The 17,357-nt window shown below is 32.6% G+C and overlaps 1 protein-coding gene across 1 annotated transcript; it reads right to left on the bottom strand.

The window, feature by feature from the left end:
- Nucleotides 1-25: 25 nt before the first annotated feature.
- LOC132752585 (uncharacterized) lies at nucleotides 26-17,112 on the bottom strand. The gene is made up of 13 exons (XM_060742922.1): nucleotides 16,915-17,112; nucleotides 16,274-16,501; nucleotides 13,666-13,878; nucleotides 12,896-13,093; nucleotides 12,275-12,325; nucleotides 11,894-11,968; nucleotides 4,208-4,369; nucleotides 3,793-4,020; nucleotides 3,361-3,439; nucleotides 2,971-3,116; nucleotides 2,061-2,315; nucleotides 955-1,194; nucleotides 26-431 (listed from the first exon to the last, which is right to left on the bottom strand). The coding sequence occupies exons 1-13, from the start codon at nucleotides 17,087-17,089 to the stop codon at nucleotides 169-171; spliced, it is 2,313 nt and encodes a 770-aa protein (XP_060598905.1). The 5' UTR covers nucleotides 17,090-17,112; the 3' UTR covers nucleotides 26-168.
- Between the last annotated feature and the right edge of the window lie 245 nt (nucleotides 17,113-17,357).

The raw sequence follows: 17,357 nt of genomic DNA, 5'->3' as shown, positions 1-17,357 counted from the left end.
TTAAAGGTAATTTACTTAAACAAAACAAAAAATCACGGTCAAGATTAATAAATTTTAATATTAAATCAATTTTGGAAAGCAATCTTAACGGTACTATCACGATTACGTATTTACTTCTTTCTGCTTATCCCCCCCCACCCATCCATAAACTTTATGTTAATGGTTTAATTATTTAACATATTTGCCTGTTATATCGCAAGGTTCCCATTCGGCATTCGTCTCACCAGTGTAACACCAGACATATCCGTTATTGAAAGGATCTCGGCAATAATTATCATCTAACCACTCTTTGATGATAAATTGTTGATCTTTCCTATCATCAAGGAATGATCTAGGACTGGTCCAATTTTTACATTCATTTCCTGAGTATGTGGTATTCTTATATCCGTTATATCTTGAGGTTTTATTAGCACATCTACCCGTCCAGTTGTCTGCAAACATTTTTGTACATTTGATTTGTTTAACTTCGCAATAGAATTACATTTGATAAGTTTTATTTCGAAATAGAATTCGCTGTCAGAATAAATGTATAAACAATTGAAATATGTTTAATTTATTGTCATCGTTATACAATTTGACAAAACTTCTTTCGTCTTTTATATTGCCCTAACCTTATTACTGTTGTAACTTATTCTACTAATGCTGTGGGCGCAGACCAGCCGGCGATAATGGTTCGTTCTGTTTTCAACTCGGTTAAACTATTGAATTTTAATAATTGCACTAAAAAGATAGTTTTGTCCAGATCAGGAGATGGGCAAACCAATTTAATATGTTTTGAGTGGAAAGAATAAATATGCTTTAGCTTATGTTGTGTGATTTTGAAAGTGACCTTTATCCACAGTTGGTCCTATCATTAGTTCTATTAATCTTCATTAATAGAATGGTGCTGAATATTTAGGGAAAAAAACAGGTAAAAATGAAATGCTCTGGCTTTTCTTCAAACACAATTTTTACCTGTCGTCAAGCACGGTTCAGTCGGAAAAATAGGATCCGATGTGTGGCACCAAAGATAACCATAGTTGAAAGGATCTCTGCAATAATTCGATACGATTGATACATTTTCACTTCGAAAATCTACATCTCTGTAAAGAAATATTGTAGAATCCCATCTCCTACATGTTCTACCTCTGTATGTAGTATCCAACGTCCCGATGTATGTAAGAACAGAGAAACTTGGCTCTTCCATTTCAGGCACTTAAATGATATAATTTGATGCTTGTGAGATAATGTGCAATTGATGATGCGTTATCCTGAACTAATAGTTTGTAAAACAAAATAGTAAACATCGAAAAGTAATTAATCTAAAAGCAAGTAAGTAAGAAAACTATATTCTTACAAAATGTTATAATACATTGATCAATACAATATATCTACAATAAAATTTTGAATTATATTATTAATATATTTTAGATACAATGTCATACGAACATAGAAAAGTTGTATTGTGTCATATCGCATGGACGTTAGTAAACGGTAAAATAAGAAAGAGGACAAGTTACCTATAGTGTAATGGTCAAACAAAACATACTAATTGAACGTGACGTGACAATTGACCTTCTTAATTAAGTTCCAAAAATATTCTTAATAAAGAAAACTATCGTAAAGATATACTGTGCCAAATGGACAATGCTTCGGCAGATATTTCTTACAACTGATAAATAGAATTTTGAATTTGATTACATTCAACTCTTTTTAGCCTGATCTAACATAACCAGAATGCCATGTACTTTCAAAGTTTATAGAAGACCAATTCTGATACTGACGTACAATCCAATTAAAGACATCTGCTCAATGAAATACAATTTGGACAGACCAGTAAAGATTTGTTAAACATGGCACGGAATAATATAACACCATTGACCAAAGTTGACAACATTTAATGCATAATAATGAATCAAGATAAACTCGTATTAAGTCACAAAAAGAAGTGAACTCTTCACAAAGTTTCAATCCAGGCCCAAATATTATTTATTTTACTTGTCATTAAATTAAACATATAGAAGTGGACCTTTATTTATAAAGAAAGGAAAGATACAACTTTAAAGTGTATATCTACGTACGTATAAAAGGACAAAAGCTTAGTTGGCCGGTGTCTGTGAAACACACAAGTTCACCAAGTTCAAGTGGGTCCCGACAAAAATTTTCTTCCATGGATTTATACTTTGTAGATCTAGGCCATGGTGAACAATCTTCGCCTTTTTGACTCGTATTTAAAGTTCCACGGTAATCGCCTGTGCGTATCTGTTCATTCACTATTTTCCAGTCATTGCTGCTATATTTCTGATATCGTACATTGTTTTCTGATATTGCCGAAACTAATTAGATATCAAATGCTTGATAAGAAACTTAAACAGTATTCGTATCATATACTTATTTGTTGAAATGAATAATATATTGAATTTCCACTGGTATTTTTTTTAATTTTTGAAACGTTGGAATGATGAATATTGTTGTGCATAAATGTAAACTTGGCAATGAGAATTTGTGATAATCACAAGGTAAGTATCAGCGATTGTACTGATTTAAGACATATCTCATATACAAGCATCATTGATATACATGTACATCAAAAAATATGCCTGTACTAATGTTTCAGTCATTGTGTTTGCCTGACAAAAAACCTTGACATTATTAATAGTAACATTTGCCAATTTGTACGTCAAGAAATACTTGATTTCGTTTCATAGAATGTTTAAGTGTGGAATTAGTCGATTTGAACGATTCACTCGCTTATACACATTATCAAATAAATTCTACCTTTGTGTTAACACATTTCTTCTACATACAATATTGCACACGTTGATAAAAATAGGTACATGTAATTGTGTCAAACATCGTAGAGAAGACGATTCTAAGAATGTAAGATTGTTCAATGCAAGTTTATTTGATACAAATGTTAACTAATAAATTCGCATATTTTACAAACATATATGTAACATTTATGTATAGAAACATTTTGTATGTGCTTACCGTCAGCTTCATTTTCTATAGCTGTTTCACAGACAAAATAATCTGCAAGAGTTTGCAAACAGTCTTCGGCCTCCCAAGTATTGTTTGGTTCATAAAACTGGTAGTTCATTCTAACACAGTCTCCCCCAGTAGGTTCTCCTTGTTTCCTATCAATGAAATAACATATACTGAAAGTAAGCTTATGTTTAATACAAACCTAAAAACAAACAGACATTTCATTCTAATTTACTGGATAGATTTTTTTTTATAAAAATGACGGTGTATGAAAATCTTATGGGTTAATCTCACATGCCACGTGTAAAACTTCTTTACGTCTTTCTTACACATGCACGATATTCACCCCTCTGTTAATAACAAACTATTTAATTTGATGTTATGAAAACTACTGACCATGCATTATATATAACTTTTGAGAGATCGTTCCAGAGAAATTGATTGTTGATAAAGGATGTATTCCGTCTGTGAAGCCCTGAAAAAATATAAACATGGCAAGAAACGAAATTTTTTAAGCCACTCTTCGTTTTAAGATAAATGTCAGATAGAAGATGTGTTTCAAACATTTATTTTTTGAACAACGAAGCTTCGTTTATAAAATTTATTATCTCACAAAGTTTGAAATTTATAGACCAGTCTAAGAGTCCGACAGACTGTGACAACAATACTTCATAATTCATGCCATCTAGTATAAGCGCAATAGAGATTTATAATTAAATTGTGAAACCATCACATAGACAAACAAACAAGAAACATCGTTTTTTTAATATATATTCCACGGTATGAAGAAAACAAAAATAATCAATTTACTAAAAAAACAAAACAAACCGATATGGGCATAAAAGCTGGCATTCATTTTTTCTGATATGACTTGAATTTCTCCAGACATATCTAAATACCGTTTCTCCCGTAATTTATACTTGACAAACTGAAGTTCTTCTAAAGAATTTATAGATACGAGTGCCATATATCGTCTCCAACATTCAGTGTGGGCATTTTTCCAAGTTGTCAACTCGGGAAAAAAGCTATAGCATTTCTTAAATTTGAAGACACAAACTGCAAGATAAAGAACAAATGTTTTATATATACCCAAAATAGTTCTACGTGACACCGAATTTTAAAACATTTACTTAACAAAAATGTACAAATATATACTTATTTGATATATTTATAACATTTAAGCTAACAAAGTAAAAAAAGCTATTGATTTATAATCAAAATGGCATCATTGACACGTTCTTACCTGGACAATTTCCAGCCCCTACACATTTCTGAAGACCAATGTCATCTCTTAAACAATATCTGGTTTCATTAAGGATGCAATGTCTTGTACGCTTTCTCGTCCCTACTCCACAAACTGCAGAGCAGTTTTTCCAAGCTGACCAACTACTGTACTCCGAATTTTCTACAAGGAAATCAAAAGAGCAGAATAAGTACAGTCCCTGGGGACCTTTTGTGTGCAAAAAAGGTCCATGGATAAATGTTATCCCAATGTAAAGCTAAATGTTTGAAGTTTACAAAAAAATTGGGTAGACATGTCAAATCATGGTACGTTTTGAGAAACCCAAGATGGCCGCCAAGATGGCCGCCAAATTATTGAAAAATGGCTAATACGCAATTTATCTGATAAAATTAGTTTTTTTTTGTATTTATTTTGGTACAGGTGATGTTAAAACTTCACATCCTATTGGAGCAATATGGAAAAGGGTCCTTTTTCATTTTCTTATACATATACTCTTGTTTTCATAGAGAAATTTTGCTAAAAAAGCACGAAAAAGTATCAAAAATCGACATGGGGCTGGCATTTTTTCCTATCAGTCGAGGCATAGTGGTGAAAATGAATATTTTTACCATATATGACAAAGACATGATCAACAACTTACTAATTGTACCTTTATTTTTATTTCTATTGTGTAAGAATGTGAATTCTGACATTCCTAAAGTGGGTGGGGTACACGAAAATTGAGTCCCAATTTCTAGTGAACTGATATATAACGATTATTAAGACTAAGAATAACCAACAAGATTACATTTTGAAATGTTCTTAAGTCTTTAATTTTTTTAAAGGTAGATTTGCATTCTACCAACAACATTAATTGGTTCTGTTGCCATGGCAACAAAGTGGTAAAATGAGAGAAACCCGGAAAGGTATGAGGCTTTCAGTTTTATCATTTCAAGCATGTTGTAGAAGTTAATGTCATGATTATGCATTACAGAATTCAGAGTTGGATACATTTGAAACATAAAAAAAAAATCATTTCAAATTTCACTACATTTACTTTCCATGAAAAAACACAAATTTGAATTAAAACATCGGTAACATTTGATGAACAGTTACTGTAACAATAAAAACGCTTAAAGTTTTAGAGGCAAAAGATAATAATGAAATCTACTCAGAGTTATATTGAAAAATAAAATTTATGCTTGATATTTGACCCGATTTGAGAAAAAAAATTTTCAACATTCTTTATTTATTGGTCATTAAATAATAATAATAATAATAATAATAAATAACAAATAAAGCAAAAAAAATCCAACATATCAAATGGAAGAGACAATATGTCAATATGTTGTGATGAAGAACGTCTTCAAGATAATGTGCCATGTTTGTTTGTTTTGGGTTTTACGTCACATCGACACAGTATAGGTCATATCGCGACGTTCCAGCTTTACTGGTGGAGGAAGACCTCAGGTGCCCTTCCGTGCATTATTTCAGGCACGAACGGGCACCTGAGTAGAACCACCGATGTTCCGTAAGCTAGCTGGATAGCTTCCTCACATGAAAGAATCCAAAGTCCCTGTCGGGATTCGAACCCACAGCGGTGAGGGGCAAGTGGTTTGAAGTCAACGACCTTAACCACTCGGCCACGGACGCCCCATAATGTGCCATGGATGCATCTCAAAAACCTAAATGATTGTGTTCTCATCTCAATGCAATACAAGCCCATCTGATAAATATTTTAACAGTTGGAGAAACATGGATAAAATCACCGTATTGTGTTAAAATTTGACACTTTCTTCTATTCTAAAAAAAAAAAATAGAGCAGCATAAATTATAAATCATGTATAGATGTCTTGTTACGCAAAACAAATAGGCCATATTCCACCGCTACCTCAAAATTCTTTACAAATTATTTTGTGACCTACAGGTCATACCACATTATGCTTCGTTATACGGTCAGTATGTCTTAAATCATCATTGACAAACTCCGGACTGTTCATCAAATGGCATCTTGTCTTATTACCAAAAACAACGCCTCCATTTAGACACATTAAACATTGTATAGAATCTCCATTGTTTTACCGGATACAGTAGGGACAAACTCCAGTATACATTAAGAACAAGCCACAGAAGAACGTACACAAAACTAAAACTTAAAAGTCTCAAATTAATAATACAATATAAGTAATTCCGATATGTAAACAATATGAGTTTTGTTACTGCAGCCTCATTTCGTTCTTTAGAAATATGTGACTATTTAAGAAGATGGCGGTCTGTTTCATAATATTATTATAAATCACGTTGAAAAGAATTTAATAGTCTGTTTATATGCAAATAGTTTTACATAGTCATATCTAGATTTGTATAATTGTTGAAATTTCATTTAATGTTGAGTATTCTTTCTTAATGTTTATAACTATGATATAAATTTGTTGATTTTAACGCATTTAAACATGTTGTATACATCAGAAAAGCACTTCATAAATTTGGTGTAATGATAGATTTTGCTTTTGTTTTCGACCGTTTTTTACCAGTTGTAAGAAAAATATGTGTTTGTAAAACTTTGGGAGCGATTTTTGTTCCACTCACACAAAAAAGTATGTAAATTGTCGTCACGTAGTAATAAGCTATAACTGATACACAGGTAAGCATTCAAATAAAATCTCAAAGACATTCGTAATCATATCAACTGTTACAGTTTCGTTATTTTCTCATCATCAATAAATATCAGTAAATCATGTGAAGTAACCCGCGGCTGAACGTATCCAAAAAATATAAGCTTTCTGTTTTAAATAAGTCATTATAAAAAAGCACTCTTAAAACCATAGTTGCTATGTAATTTCAGATGAGGAAAAACAGCATTTCTCAAATTGTTCGGTAGCATATAATGCACATGAACACTAGTGTGTTCCAAATTAAGATTAAGTTCAGGACGTATTTGAATTTGGAATCAGGATGAACATATGACTTTGATTTTGTTTATTTTACAAACAATTTTAATGTTTTCTTTATTTGAATAAGCCAGATTTCAATTTCTTATAGACTTTGTAATTCTGATTTGCCTTAAAAGACGACCAGAAGGTGTCAATATTATGAAATAATGCACGGAGGGAAACATATTCAGGTCTTCCTCAGTAGGAAAGTCGCCACAAAGCCTTTTAAAGTGTTGATGTGACGTAAAAATAGGCTATATTTGATAAAATTTGACAGAACTTTTGTTTTGCTGTTGTTGTTTTTTGCACAAATCGGATTATTGTATATCTTAGTCACAGAAGTTTAAAATAGAACTGACAATGCGAAATGTTTTCAAATATTCCCAGAAATAAATAAAAAGATCTTGAGCTTTTATATGTATGGCTTTTTCAGATGGGACTAAACCAACATTGTTTATCACCTTCCGCGTATCGGAAAGGGGATTATAGGAGTGGCCTCCGTCTGTCAGTTCGTCCGTCCGTAACACTTTTGTGTCCGCTCCATAACTTTTTAACCCCTGAAATTTTTTCAAATAACTTGGCACAGGTGATCACCATAATGAGACAATATGCAGAGCGCAATAATTTTAGGGTCAGATGTTAAAAGTCTTCATTTAATGATTAAAACGTCTCCATAACTTTTTTAACGCTGAAAAGTTTTGAAATAACTTGCCACAAGGGATCACCATTATGACACGACGTGCAGTGCGCAATAATTGGGTTGCTACCCAAAAGGTCAAGGTCACACATTAAGGTCAAATGTTAAAAAGTCCACATTTCGTGTTCGATCCAACATTTTAACCGCTGAATTTTTGAAAAATATCTTGGCACAATTGATATCCAGTATTAGAATATGTGCAGAACGCAAAGATTGGGTTGCTACACCAAAGGTTAAGGTCAAATGTATTAAAATCTACATTTCGTGTCCCCTCCATAACTTTTAAACCTATGAAATTTTTGTTTAAATAGCTTGGCACAATTGATCACCATTATAAGACGATGTGCAGATCGCAATAATTCAATTGCTACCCCAAAGATCAGGGTCACACTTACAGGTCATATGTTATAAAGTCTACATTTCGTGTCTGTCTCTAACTTTTAAACCTCTGAAATGTTTTTAAGATAACTTGGCAGAAATTATCAACATTATGACACCATTGGCAGAGCACAATATTCAAGTCACAACCCTGAAGGTCAGGGTCATACTTAACGGTCCAATGTAAAAACATCTTAACGCTTTATAACTTATTGACAATTCAAAGGTTTTAAAAATACTTAGCACAAATGATCCCCACCACGACACAATCTACAGACCTCAACATCCAGGTTGCTGCAACCAAGGTCAAGGTTATATGTTCTCCATAACTTTTTGACTTTATGGACGATTTTAAATAACTTGGCACAAATAATCACCATCGTGAGACTTGGTGCTTATGATATGCATGACACAACATCAAGGTCATGGTGGTAAAAGGTCAAGAAGTACACATTCATGTTCCTTGCGCAGCCCCGGAGTAAACTTTCTTTACACAGTGTAAATATAGGAAAAACATGAAAATATTCTTCTCCATAACTGCAGGACCTAGTATAGAATACTATTAAATTTGCTTAAATTACTACCTTGTGGTCAAATTCATTTATACCAGGGGTCACTTCATTTTACATGTAGGAAAAGCTAAAAAAAACTTATTTAAAAAAAAGCTAATTATTTCTGTTGTAGCCTTGTATAGACCAGTACAAAATTTATTCAAATGAAAATTTAACCTACCCCTAGTGTCAACTTATTTCATATGGAGACACATAGGAAAACTTTTTAGAATCATATTTTTTTCCAAAACCAAATGCCCAGATCTTAGATTTTGGGTTAAAAGCATTGTCAAAAAGACCTTAATTTATTTTTCAAATCTTGACAATCTGGTCAAAGTTGACCTAACCCCAGGAGTCATTTTACTTTGTGTTATAAAGAATAGGCTTTGAAAGCTTTCTTCTCCATAAATAAAATGCTTTGATATTTAAGTGTGACTCATTCATTCTATGACCATATCAATTTATGTCACGATATAATACACAACTACTAAGCTTGGTTAAGTCATGGTCCGTTTGATTATATCCTTTCCCAAGGGTCAATTGATTTACATAGTCTAACTTATATATAAAATCCTTTATAAAATCATCCCTTTAACCCCATTGTTTAGAGCATGTGAAATAATTTCTAGAAGACTTTTACAATGTTTCTTCAAATCATGATAGGGCCGGGCCTGGGTTACACGCCAATTTCAACACTTCTTTGGTGATACCTTGAAGGTCTGTTAAACGATCTGACTTTCATGGATAAATAGCCAGAAGAGTAATGACAAATTACTACTAAGCTACGGTACTAACTTTTCTGACAGACAAATGACCGTAAAACTCAATGTCCGAGATCAATTGTTGTCTGTGAAACAAGAGACGCCTGGACTTCACATCCGACACTCTCCGTAAAGTGCTAAGTTTGCAGGCATCAAATAATGATCATGAGTCTGTATTAAAAGAAGAGCCCGTTGAACCGTGTGATGCTCCCCGACTAGGTTTTAGACACACGCCCGGCGACTATATGCTCCCCCGAAATTTTTCCGAGACCATAAAAATGGCCCTGCCTAGATGTCGGTTTTTATATAACAAAAACTCTTTATGTCAGAAACCACAATGCAAGACCATTTGGTTGGAAGAATTGTCTTGTGTTCTTCTTTGATTGTTCAAATCATGGCCCCACTGGTATAAGGTGACCTAGAATTTAAGACCTCGTGACCTACTTTCTTGTTTTTGAAGCTAAAAAAATTGGGATAACAGACACAATATGACATGCCAGCTGACCTTAATCTGTTCTAGTGATCTCATTGTATTTTGATTGTAAAAATTTCAGATGCAGAATTATACACTGAGATCAGTTGACCTAGAATTTAATCTAATGCAAGTTAGAGTTTCATAATACAAGCTACAACCAAAAAGTTTGAACTCAACAATAAATTTGATTGTCATAAAAATTTGATATTGGTTGACCAGTGACCTACTTATTTCTCGTTTTAGCTACAAAGTCTTAAATGTTTTCAAACATTTGATAATGTTCATATACATTTCTACTTTAAGACTGCCTTTTACTTATTATTATCACCATTAATTATCCTTTCAAAACATAACAACATGCACATTTGACATGACCTTTTTCTATGTTTTTACTTATTATTATCACCATTAATTATCCTTTCCAAACATAACAACATGCACATTTGACATGACCTTTTTCTATGTATAGCAGTTTAAAAAAAGCAAATGCATGATGCAAATTCTTGAAATAAATTTATTCATCTAATTTCAAAATATCGGATGTTATCTGTGTTGATAATTTGCTAGAATTAAATATGACTACTTTTAATGTTACATTTTTTCAATTTGTTATCATGGCATTGTGCACAGATTATTTATCTTTAAATTTGTGTCATTTTTATCAACATGCTTAAAATGCTAAAAGTTGAAAGTGTTATACGTTTCAGGTGTGTCTTTCATTTTACTTCTCCGTTGCTATGGCAACGGAACATGTTGAATATTGATAAACAAAATATCAGTCTAAGGTTCTTAATTATTTATAACTTTAGGTACATGCCAAAGTGCAAAACATGTTGACTATTCATAGTTTTAATTATCATAACAAACCAGTTAACAAAATACTGAGACTTAATTTTCGTTACCCCACCCACTTTAACAATATCAGAATCCACATTCTTTTACAATAAAGATAAAAAATAAGGGTGATATTAGTATGATATTGTTCAAGTCTTTGTGGTCTATGGTAAAAATATTCATTTTCACCGCTATGCCTTAGCTGGTAGGAAAAAATATCAGCCCCATATCAATTTTTGGTAATTTTTTCATGCAATTTTTAGCAAATTTTATCAATGAAATTCAGAGAATATGAATAAATAATGGAAATGTCTCCATTTTCATATTGTTTCAAAAGGATTTGAAGTTCTTACATCATTTATACTAAAATTAATACAAAAAAGAACCAATTTTATCAGATAAAATGCGTATTAGCCATTTTTCAATAATTTGGCGGCCATCTTGGCGGCCATCTTGGATTTCTCAAATCGTACCATGATTTGACATGTCTACCCAAAATTTTTGTAAACTTCAAATATTTAGCTTTACATTGGTATAACATTTATCCATGGACCTTTTTTGCACACAAACGGTCCCCAGGGACTGTACTAAATATTCAAATGACAGGAGCAGATAACAAATCAATGCCTGACTTCACAATAAACGCTTAAGACCAACATAAAAAACTTAAAATTGTAAAAAGCAATGAATACCAACTTGAGATGAGGAAATAAATCACAAATATATTTATTTTTTAGAATAGTTTTATTAATAAATAGAAAAGTCGCTATCTAGAAAATAGACCAACAACTCTTTCTGATTTATACGTAAATGTATTGATAACATAATACTTGATCTTGTAACAAATTGGAATTGCTGATATTTGTTTTAATCATGATTGACATTTTACGAAATTTAATTTCGCATTAGGAAAGGATAAAAATATTCAAATGAAACCATGCATATGTCAATACATTATTAGAAATGTTGTAAAGAAGTAAGTGTATAGATAAGGAAAGTAATCATTTTATTCATAAATGTAACCATGAATATGTCTGTCAATGTGTTGTGCAAGATGTTGTAAAGAAACAGTCCTTACTTATATCCGGCTTTTCACATAAATTATATCGAGATTGATGGATGCTTCTGTTGACATCAAACCACATAATTTTATCTGAAATTAAACCATTGAAAAACTGCCAAATATGCATCTTTTTTTTCTTTTGACATACAGATACATAAAACAATGTTGGGGCACCCGAGGGACAATAATTAAGATGTCAGACTTCGCAGGATTTTTACCCTAGCTGCTTTAAGTTCCAATCATGCGTGAAAACTTTGGTTGTGTTGTTTAAAGAGATTACAAAATTAGTTTACGTAACGTTCTCGTGTTCCTACAAAGTGCAACTTGGAAAACTGCAAATTCACCTGTAAAGTGTCGCAGTCACTTATAACCCAGAACAAAGAAAAAAATGTTTACCGTGTGTGCGATTTCGGTGATAATTTATTCTTTCCTGGTCGATGATTCTGTCTGAAAACAAGCAATAAAAAATAAAGAAAACTGATGATTAAAATAGCAATGATTAAATAGCATGAAATGTCACAGGGCAATTGTTTATGTAGTATTGAAACATTCAGAAATAAATCATTCAGTATACCTTTCTTTTATAGCTGTACCGACATTTGTTTCTAACTTTTTTATCTATATGAGTTCCCTACGTTTATCGTAATATTTAACTTCATTACTCACCACTGTTGTGACTTATTCGAACTGCAGTGCATTTTCAAAAAGCCAAACTAAAAGATTATTTGTCAAATTGGTCAAATGTAACATAGATCATTTCTTTTAACCTTCACCTGCGGAATCGGGAGGGAAGTTGTTATAGAACTGGCCACCAGTTTACAACCAGTTCAGTGTGACCAGGCTGGAATCATTGGTTAAGGGACAGTAATATTCATTTAGCTATCCCATAATATCATTATAATTATACACCTAAAAAATTTGGAAACCGCAGAAGTACCTATAATAAATTAAGGTTAAATGTCTCACGCTGATATTTAATTTATATACAAAATTTTATCTTTCACTTTTGTTTCTTACCTAAAACACCGTATACCTCAACTTCGCTCACTCTAAATTTAGTGTACCTTAAATAAACCAGGGACAGTTTGACGTAGCGGGTGTGTATATTATGAAATGGTATAGTCTCATACTCCTTCTTTGTCCCACAATGGAAGAACGTTAGTTTTAATGAGTCCTTATCAAATCCTGTAGAAATCTCTATATTTCGTTGAGCTTCTATAAATAAGACATGAACAATTTGAGGTGTAATTTTACATCTTGTTTCCCACTTTTGTAGAAATATAATCATTATGTATTAATTTCTTTTCTTTGATAACAATTCTAGAAACATTTCAAATATTTATCGTAGAACAGGTATTATTGAAAATTATCAGTGAGAATATCATTAAAAATAACAATAAAGGGTGAAATTGAAAATTAAAAGTAAAGGTTTCATGAAAATTACAAGTAAAGGTATTCTGAAACTAAAATTTTATTTTTATTAAAATTTACAAAAAAGAAATAAATATTCACATATTAAACCTTCGCACAGTTGACAAGGACATTTCTTATAATGGGGGAAGCTTCTTATTTAGTGGGGGTAGTTTTTTTTTTAATAGGTATTTTTAAATAAGGCACTCGTTTTAAGGAAAAATCTAGCACTGTGGGCCAATTGTATCAAATAAAGTTCGAACATTAGAGTGCTTTTATAACGTAATAACCATAACACGGCTATATCATAACTGTAACGAGGCTTGAATAATGAAGGTATGGTTCCTACTTTTAAAAAGGTTTCTAAAAGAAATTACCCCTATGTTTGTCGGACGAGGTATCTAGTCTGGATACTAAAACGACAAAGTGAATTTTGTAAATATCTGCGAGGTCTACCATCCACCACCGGGGATCGGAATATTTCGTTTCAAACATACTGATATCACCATCGTTTCCATATTCTGGCTTTGAAGGTTCATAGTCCTCAAAACTTGACATAAAGGCGGGTTTCCGGAATGCAACGTTAGTCACTTGCAAAATAAAATAATAACTCGATTATAATATTTTTACCATACACAATTCACATGCATTTCACATGTGCTACAATAAAGGCAATATATTACATACTCTTCTTTCGCAAATACGAAAAGAATTCTTACATATTTTAGTAGCAAACTTTGATTTCTTTTTAAATTTGTTTGCGCATAGACATATCAAAATAGTTAACCAACTTTATTGAAGCTTCCGAAATGTGTTTATTACAAACTTAAATTGCCACTGTCTTGGCGTGAATACTCCCGCATACCACTTTGTCAGAATCAACAGTGGTCATTTAGATCTCAAGGACAAACTCTCTGCCAAATCTGAGGGTAGTAAGCAAGTGCATTGCTAAGTTATGTATTCTACATGTTTTTAGTGGCAAAGTTAAAAGTGACCTTTAGCTTTGACCTACTGACTTCAAAACTGAAACTGCCAGTGAATGACTTGAACCCCCCTCCCCATATATGCAGCTTTGCCTTGGGGTGTTTTATTATGAACATATGAGAATATAATTAAATGCTTCAAATGAAAAAGAAATGTCAAAATCAATACACTGTTGACAGACATTTTTAAGCATTTGAGCCGACAAGCTTATTGTAGTAAATGCCCCTGTGACCTTGACCTTTCACACAGTCACCTAAAAATTAATAGGGGTCATCTACAAGTCATAACGGACCACAATACCAAACATGAAGATTATGAAAATTGTCAAAAGATCCTTAAGTTATTGGGCGGACAATCTTTTTGAACTAAAGGCCCCTGTGACCCTGACATTTGAACCAATGACCTCAAAAGCAATAGGGGTCACATAATGGTCATGACCAACATCCATGCTAAATAGAAAGACTGCGGGTTAAAGGAATCTGAAGCTATTGGGCAGACAAGCTTTTGAAGTCAAAGCCCCTGGGACCTTGACTTTTCACCCAGTGACCTCAAAATAAATAAGAGTCATCTAATAATTATGACTAACCTCCATGCTAAATATGAAGACTGTGGGTCAAAATAATCTTAAGTTAATGGGCGGACAAGCTTTTCTTAGTAAAGGCCCTGCTGTCCTTGACCTTTGACCTAGTGATCTCAAAAACAATAGGGGTACTCTACTAGTCATAACAAACCTTAATACCAGATATGAAGAATGTTGACCAAAGCATTTTTTAAAGTAATTGCGTGTGCAAGCTTTTTGTTTTAAAGGCCACGATGACCTTGACCTTTTATTGAGTGACTTCAAATTCAACAGGGGGTCACCTAATGGTCACGACCAACATTCATGCCAAATAAGAAGACTGTAGGTCAAAGGAAACTGAAATTATTGGGCAGACAAAGTTTTTGAAGTCCTTGTGACTTTGACCTTTAACCCAGTGACCTCAAATTCAAAAGTGGTCATCTAATTATCATGACTAACCTCCATGCCAAACATAAAAACTGTGGGTCAAAGAAGTTTTAAGTTATTGGGCGGACAAGCTTTTTTAGTCAAGGTCCCTGTGACCTTTACCTTTGACCTCAAAATCAATAGGGCTTTACTTATCATGACCAATCTCTATACTTAATATGAAGACTTTGGGTCAAAGGAATCTTAAGTCATTCGGCGGACAAGCTGATTCTTGTATACACGTTGTGCAGGGGTATAATAAGCAGTTAACGCAAACGATTAAATACAACAAAACAAAGTGGTGAAAAAGCGCACAAATCAACAATATTGATAAAAGATACAAAAAAATACATTTCCATGTTGTGCAACTATTTCGCAAACGATTACGCTCGCAATTAGGCGTTCAATATTTCGTGAAAATACTGATACTTGAAATCTTTTTCTAATTTGTTAATCATACAAAATGGTAGCCTTCTAAATTGTAACGCATATTTACGCATTCAAAGTGACGTTATAGCTATTGTAGACAATGGTTTAAGAAGATTCAAACGATCATATGAGCCGTGTCATGACAAAACCAACATAGTGGCATTGCGACCAGCATAGATCCAGACCAGCCTAGTCTGATCAGGATCCATGCTGTTCGCTGACAAACCCTATTACAAGTAGAGAAACTGATAGCGAACAGCATGGATCCTGATCAGACTGCGCGGATGCGCAGGCTGGTCTGGATCCATGCTGACCGCAAACCCACTATGTTGGTTTTGTCATGACGCGGCTCAATTATGATCGTTTGAATCTTCTTAAAACATTGTCTACAATAGCTATAACGTCACTTTGAATGCGTAAATATGTGTTCTTCTATTTATCATAAAAATTAATTAATAATGATGCATTTCAGGATCTTAATTGTAATTTGATTTTGTAAAGGATACACCATTTCAAAAATAACAAAGAAACTATTTAAACAGTTTTGATTTAATATATCATGAAATAGAATTTACAAGGATACGTACAAAGTGATGCGTTTGATTGTACATCTATCAGATTTTCTAACGAGACTTCTTCAACGAAATACTCGAGCCAAAAGCCAACCGTATAAAACGGATTTGGGGTGTCGTCATTTTTTCTAAATGTGACAATTACGGTATCAGACCGGGAATACAACACATCAGGTGGCCTGTTTAAATTACAATATTGCTGTACGTATGGATCGATTATAATGAACTCCGAATCTAATCCATCTAAAATAGTAAAGAAAATAAAACTACATACATCTTATAGAATATTCTTTTAAAATGTCTTTCATTACCTCTTTTTAAATAAGCGTTACCTTTACTCGTTTCTTTTAAAAACATAATATTTCAATACATTTAAATCATTTTCAGCAAACTTAATCTTGTTCATAATGTGTAACGAAACTGATACACTGTGATTGAAAAGAAATGATATTTGTCGATCATTAAAATTCTATTATAATGACTATAGAGTCAAAAGTGAATCTAATCATCTGAAGGCCCACCTAAAGGAGTAAATTTAAAACCTTGCTGAAAGCAAATGCTTATCAAGACGAGGCTTAAAATGCTATTTTAGGTTTTAAATTCAATTTCAGTCCTTTGTAAATTAATTTGAAATTGTAAATCAGATAATGTCATACCTTTTCTACATGGGATACGAAAATCCTTGAAAACAATTTTTACTCTCTTGCGCACCGTCTTTATCGTCCATTTTTCAAAAGTGCCAGTAAATGGTAAGCCCATATATGACAATGATTTGATAGTCATCGATGGCATAAAGCATGTTTCATTCTTTCCGTAATTTAATAACATCATCGATTCAAAAGAAAAACAGGATGGTGTATCTGAAAGGATTTTTCGATATCATTATAGTTTTGGCACATATCCAGGTAAGTTGCGATGTAATGCATATGATTATAGATATTAAAGTGTTTTTTTTTTTTTTTTTTTAAAATCTAAATAAGTTTGCAATTTGTTTAATACAAAGTTGAATTTTAATCATGATTTCAACGACACGTGCGAAAAGAGTTCAGGTTTTACTTAAGTGGAACTATAGTATTTAAATCACAAAATCATAAAAAAA

This window comes from Ruditapes philippinarum, unplaced genomic scaffold (genome assembly GCF_026571515.1).
Source record: "Ruditapes philippinarum isolate M1 unplaced genomic scaffold, ASM2657151v2 ctg10966_1_1_1_1, whole genome shotgun sequence".
In the NCBI taxonomy this organism is placed as follows: domain Eukaryota; kingdom Metazoa; phylum Mollusca; class Bivalvia; order Venerida; family Veneridae; genus Ruditapes; species Ruditapes philippinarum.
This window is presented reverse-complemented; position numbering and strand designations above follow the sequence as displayed.

Coding starts and splice junctions, on each gene's coding strand:
- LOC132752585 (XM_060742922.1), bottom strand. CDS start 17,089: ATGATGTTATTAAATTACGGAAAGAATGAAACATGCTTTATGCCATCG. Junction 16,502..16,914: donor TCGTATCCCATGTAGAAAAG/GTATGACATTAT, acceptor TTACTATTTTAG/ATGGATTAGATTCGGAGTTC. Junction 12,326..12,895: donor TGAGGTATACGGTGTTTTAG/GTAAGAAACAAA, acceptor GCTTGTTTTCAG/ACAGAATCATCGACCAGGAA.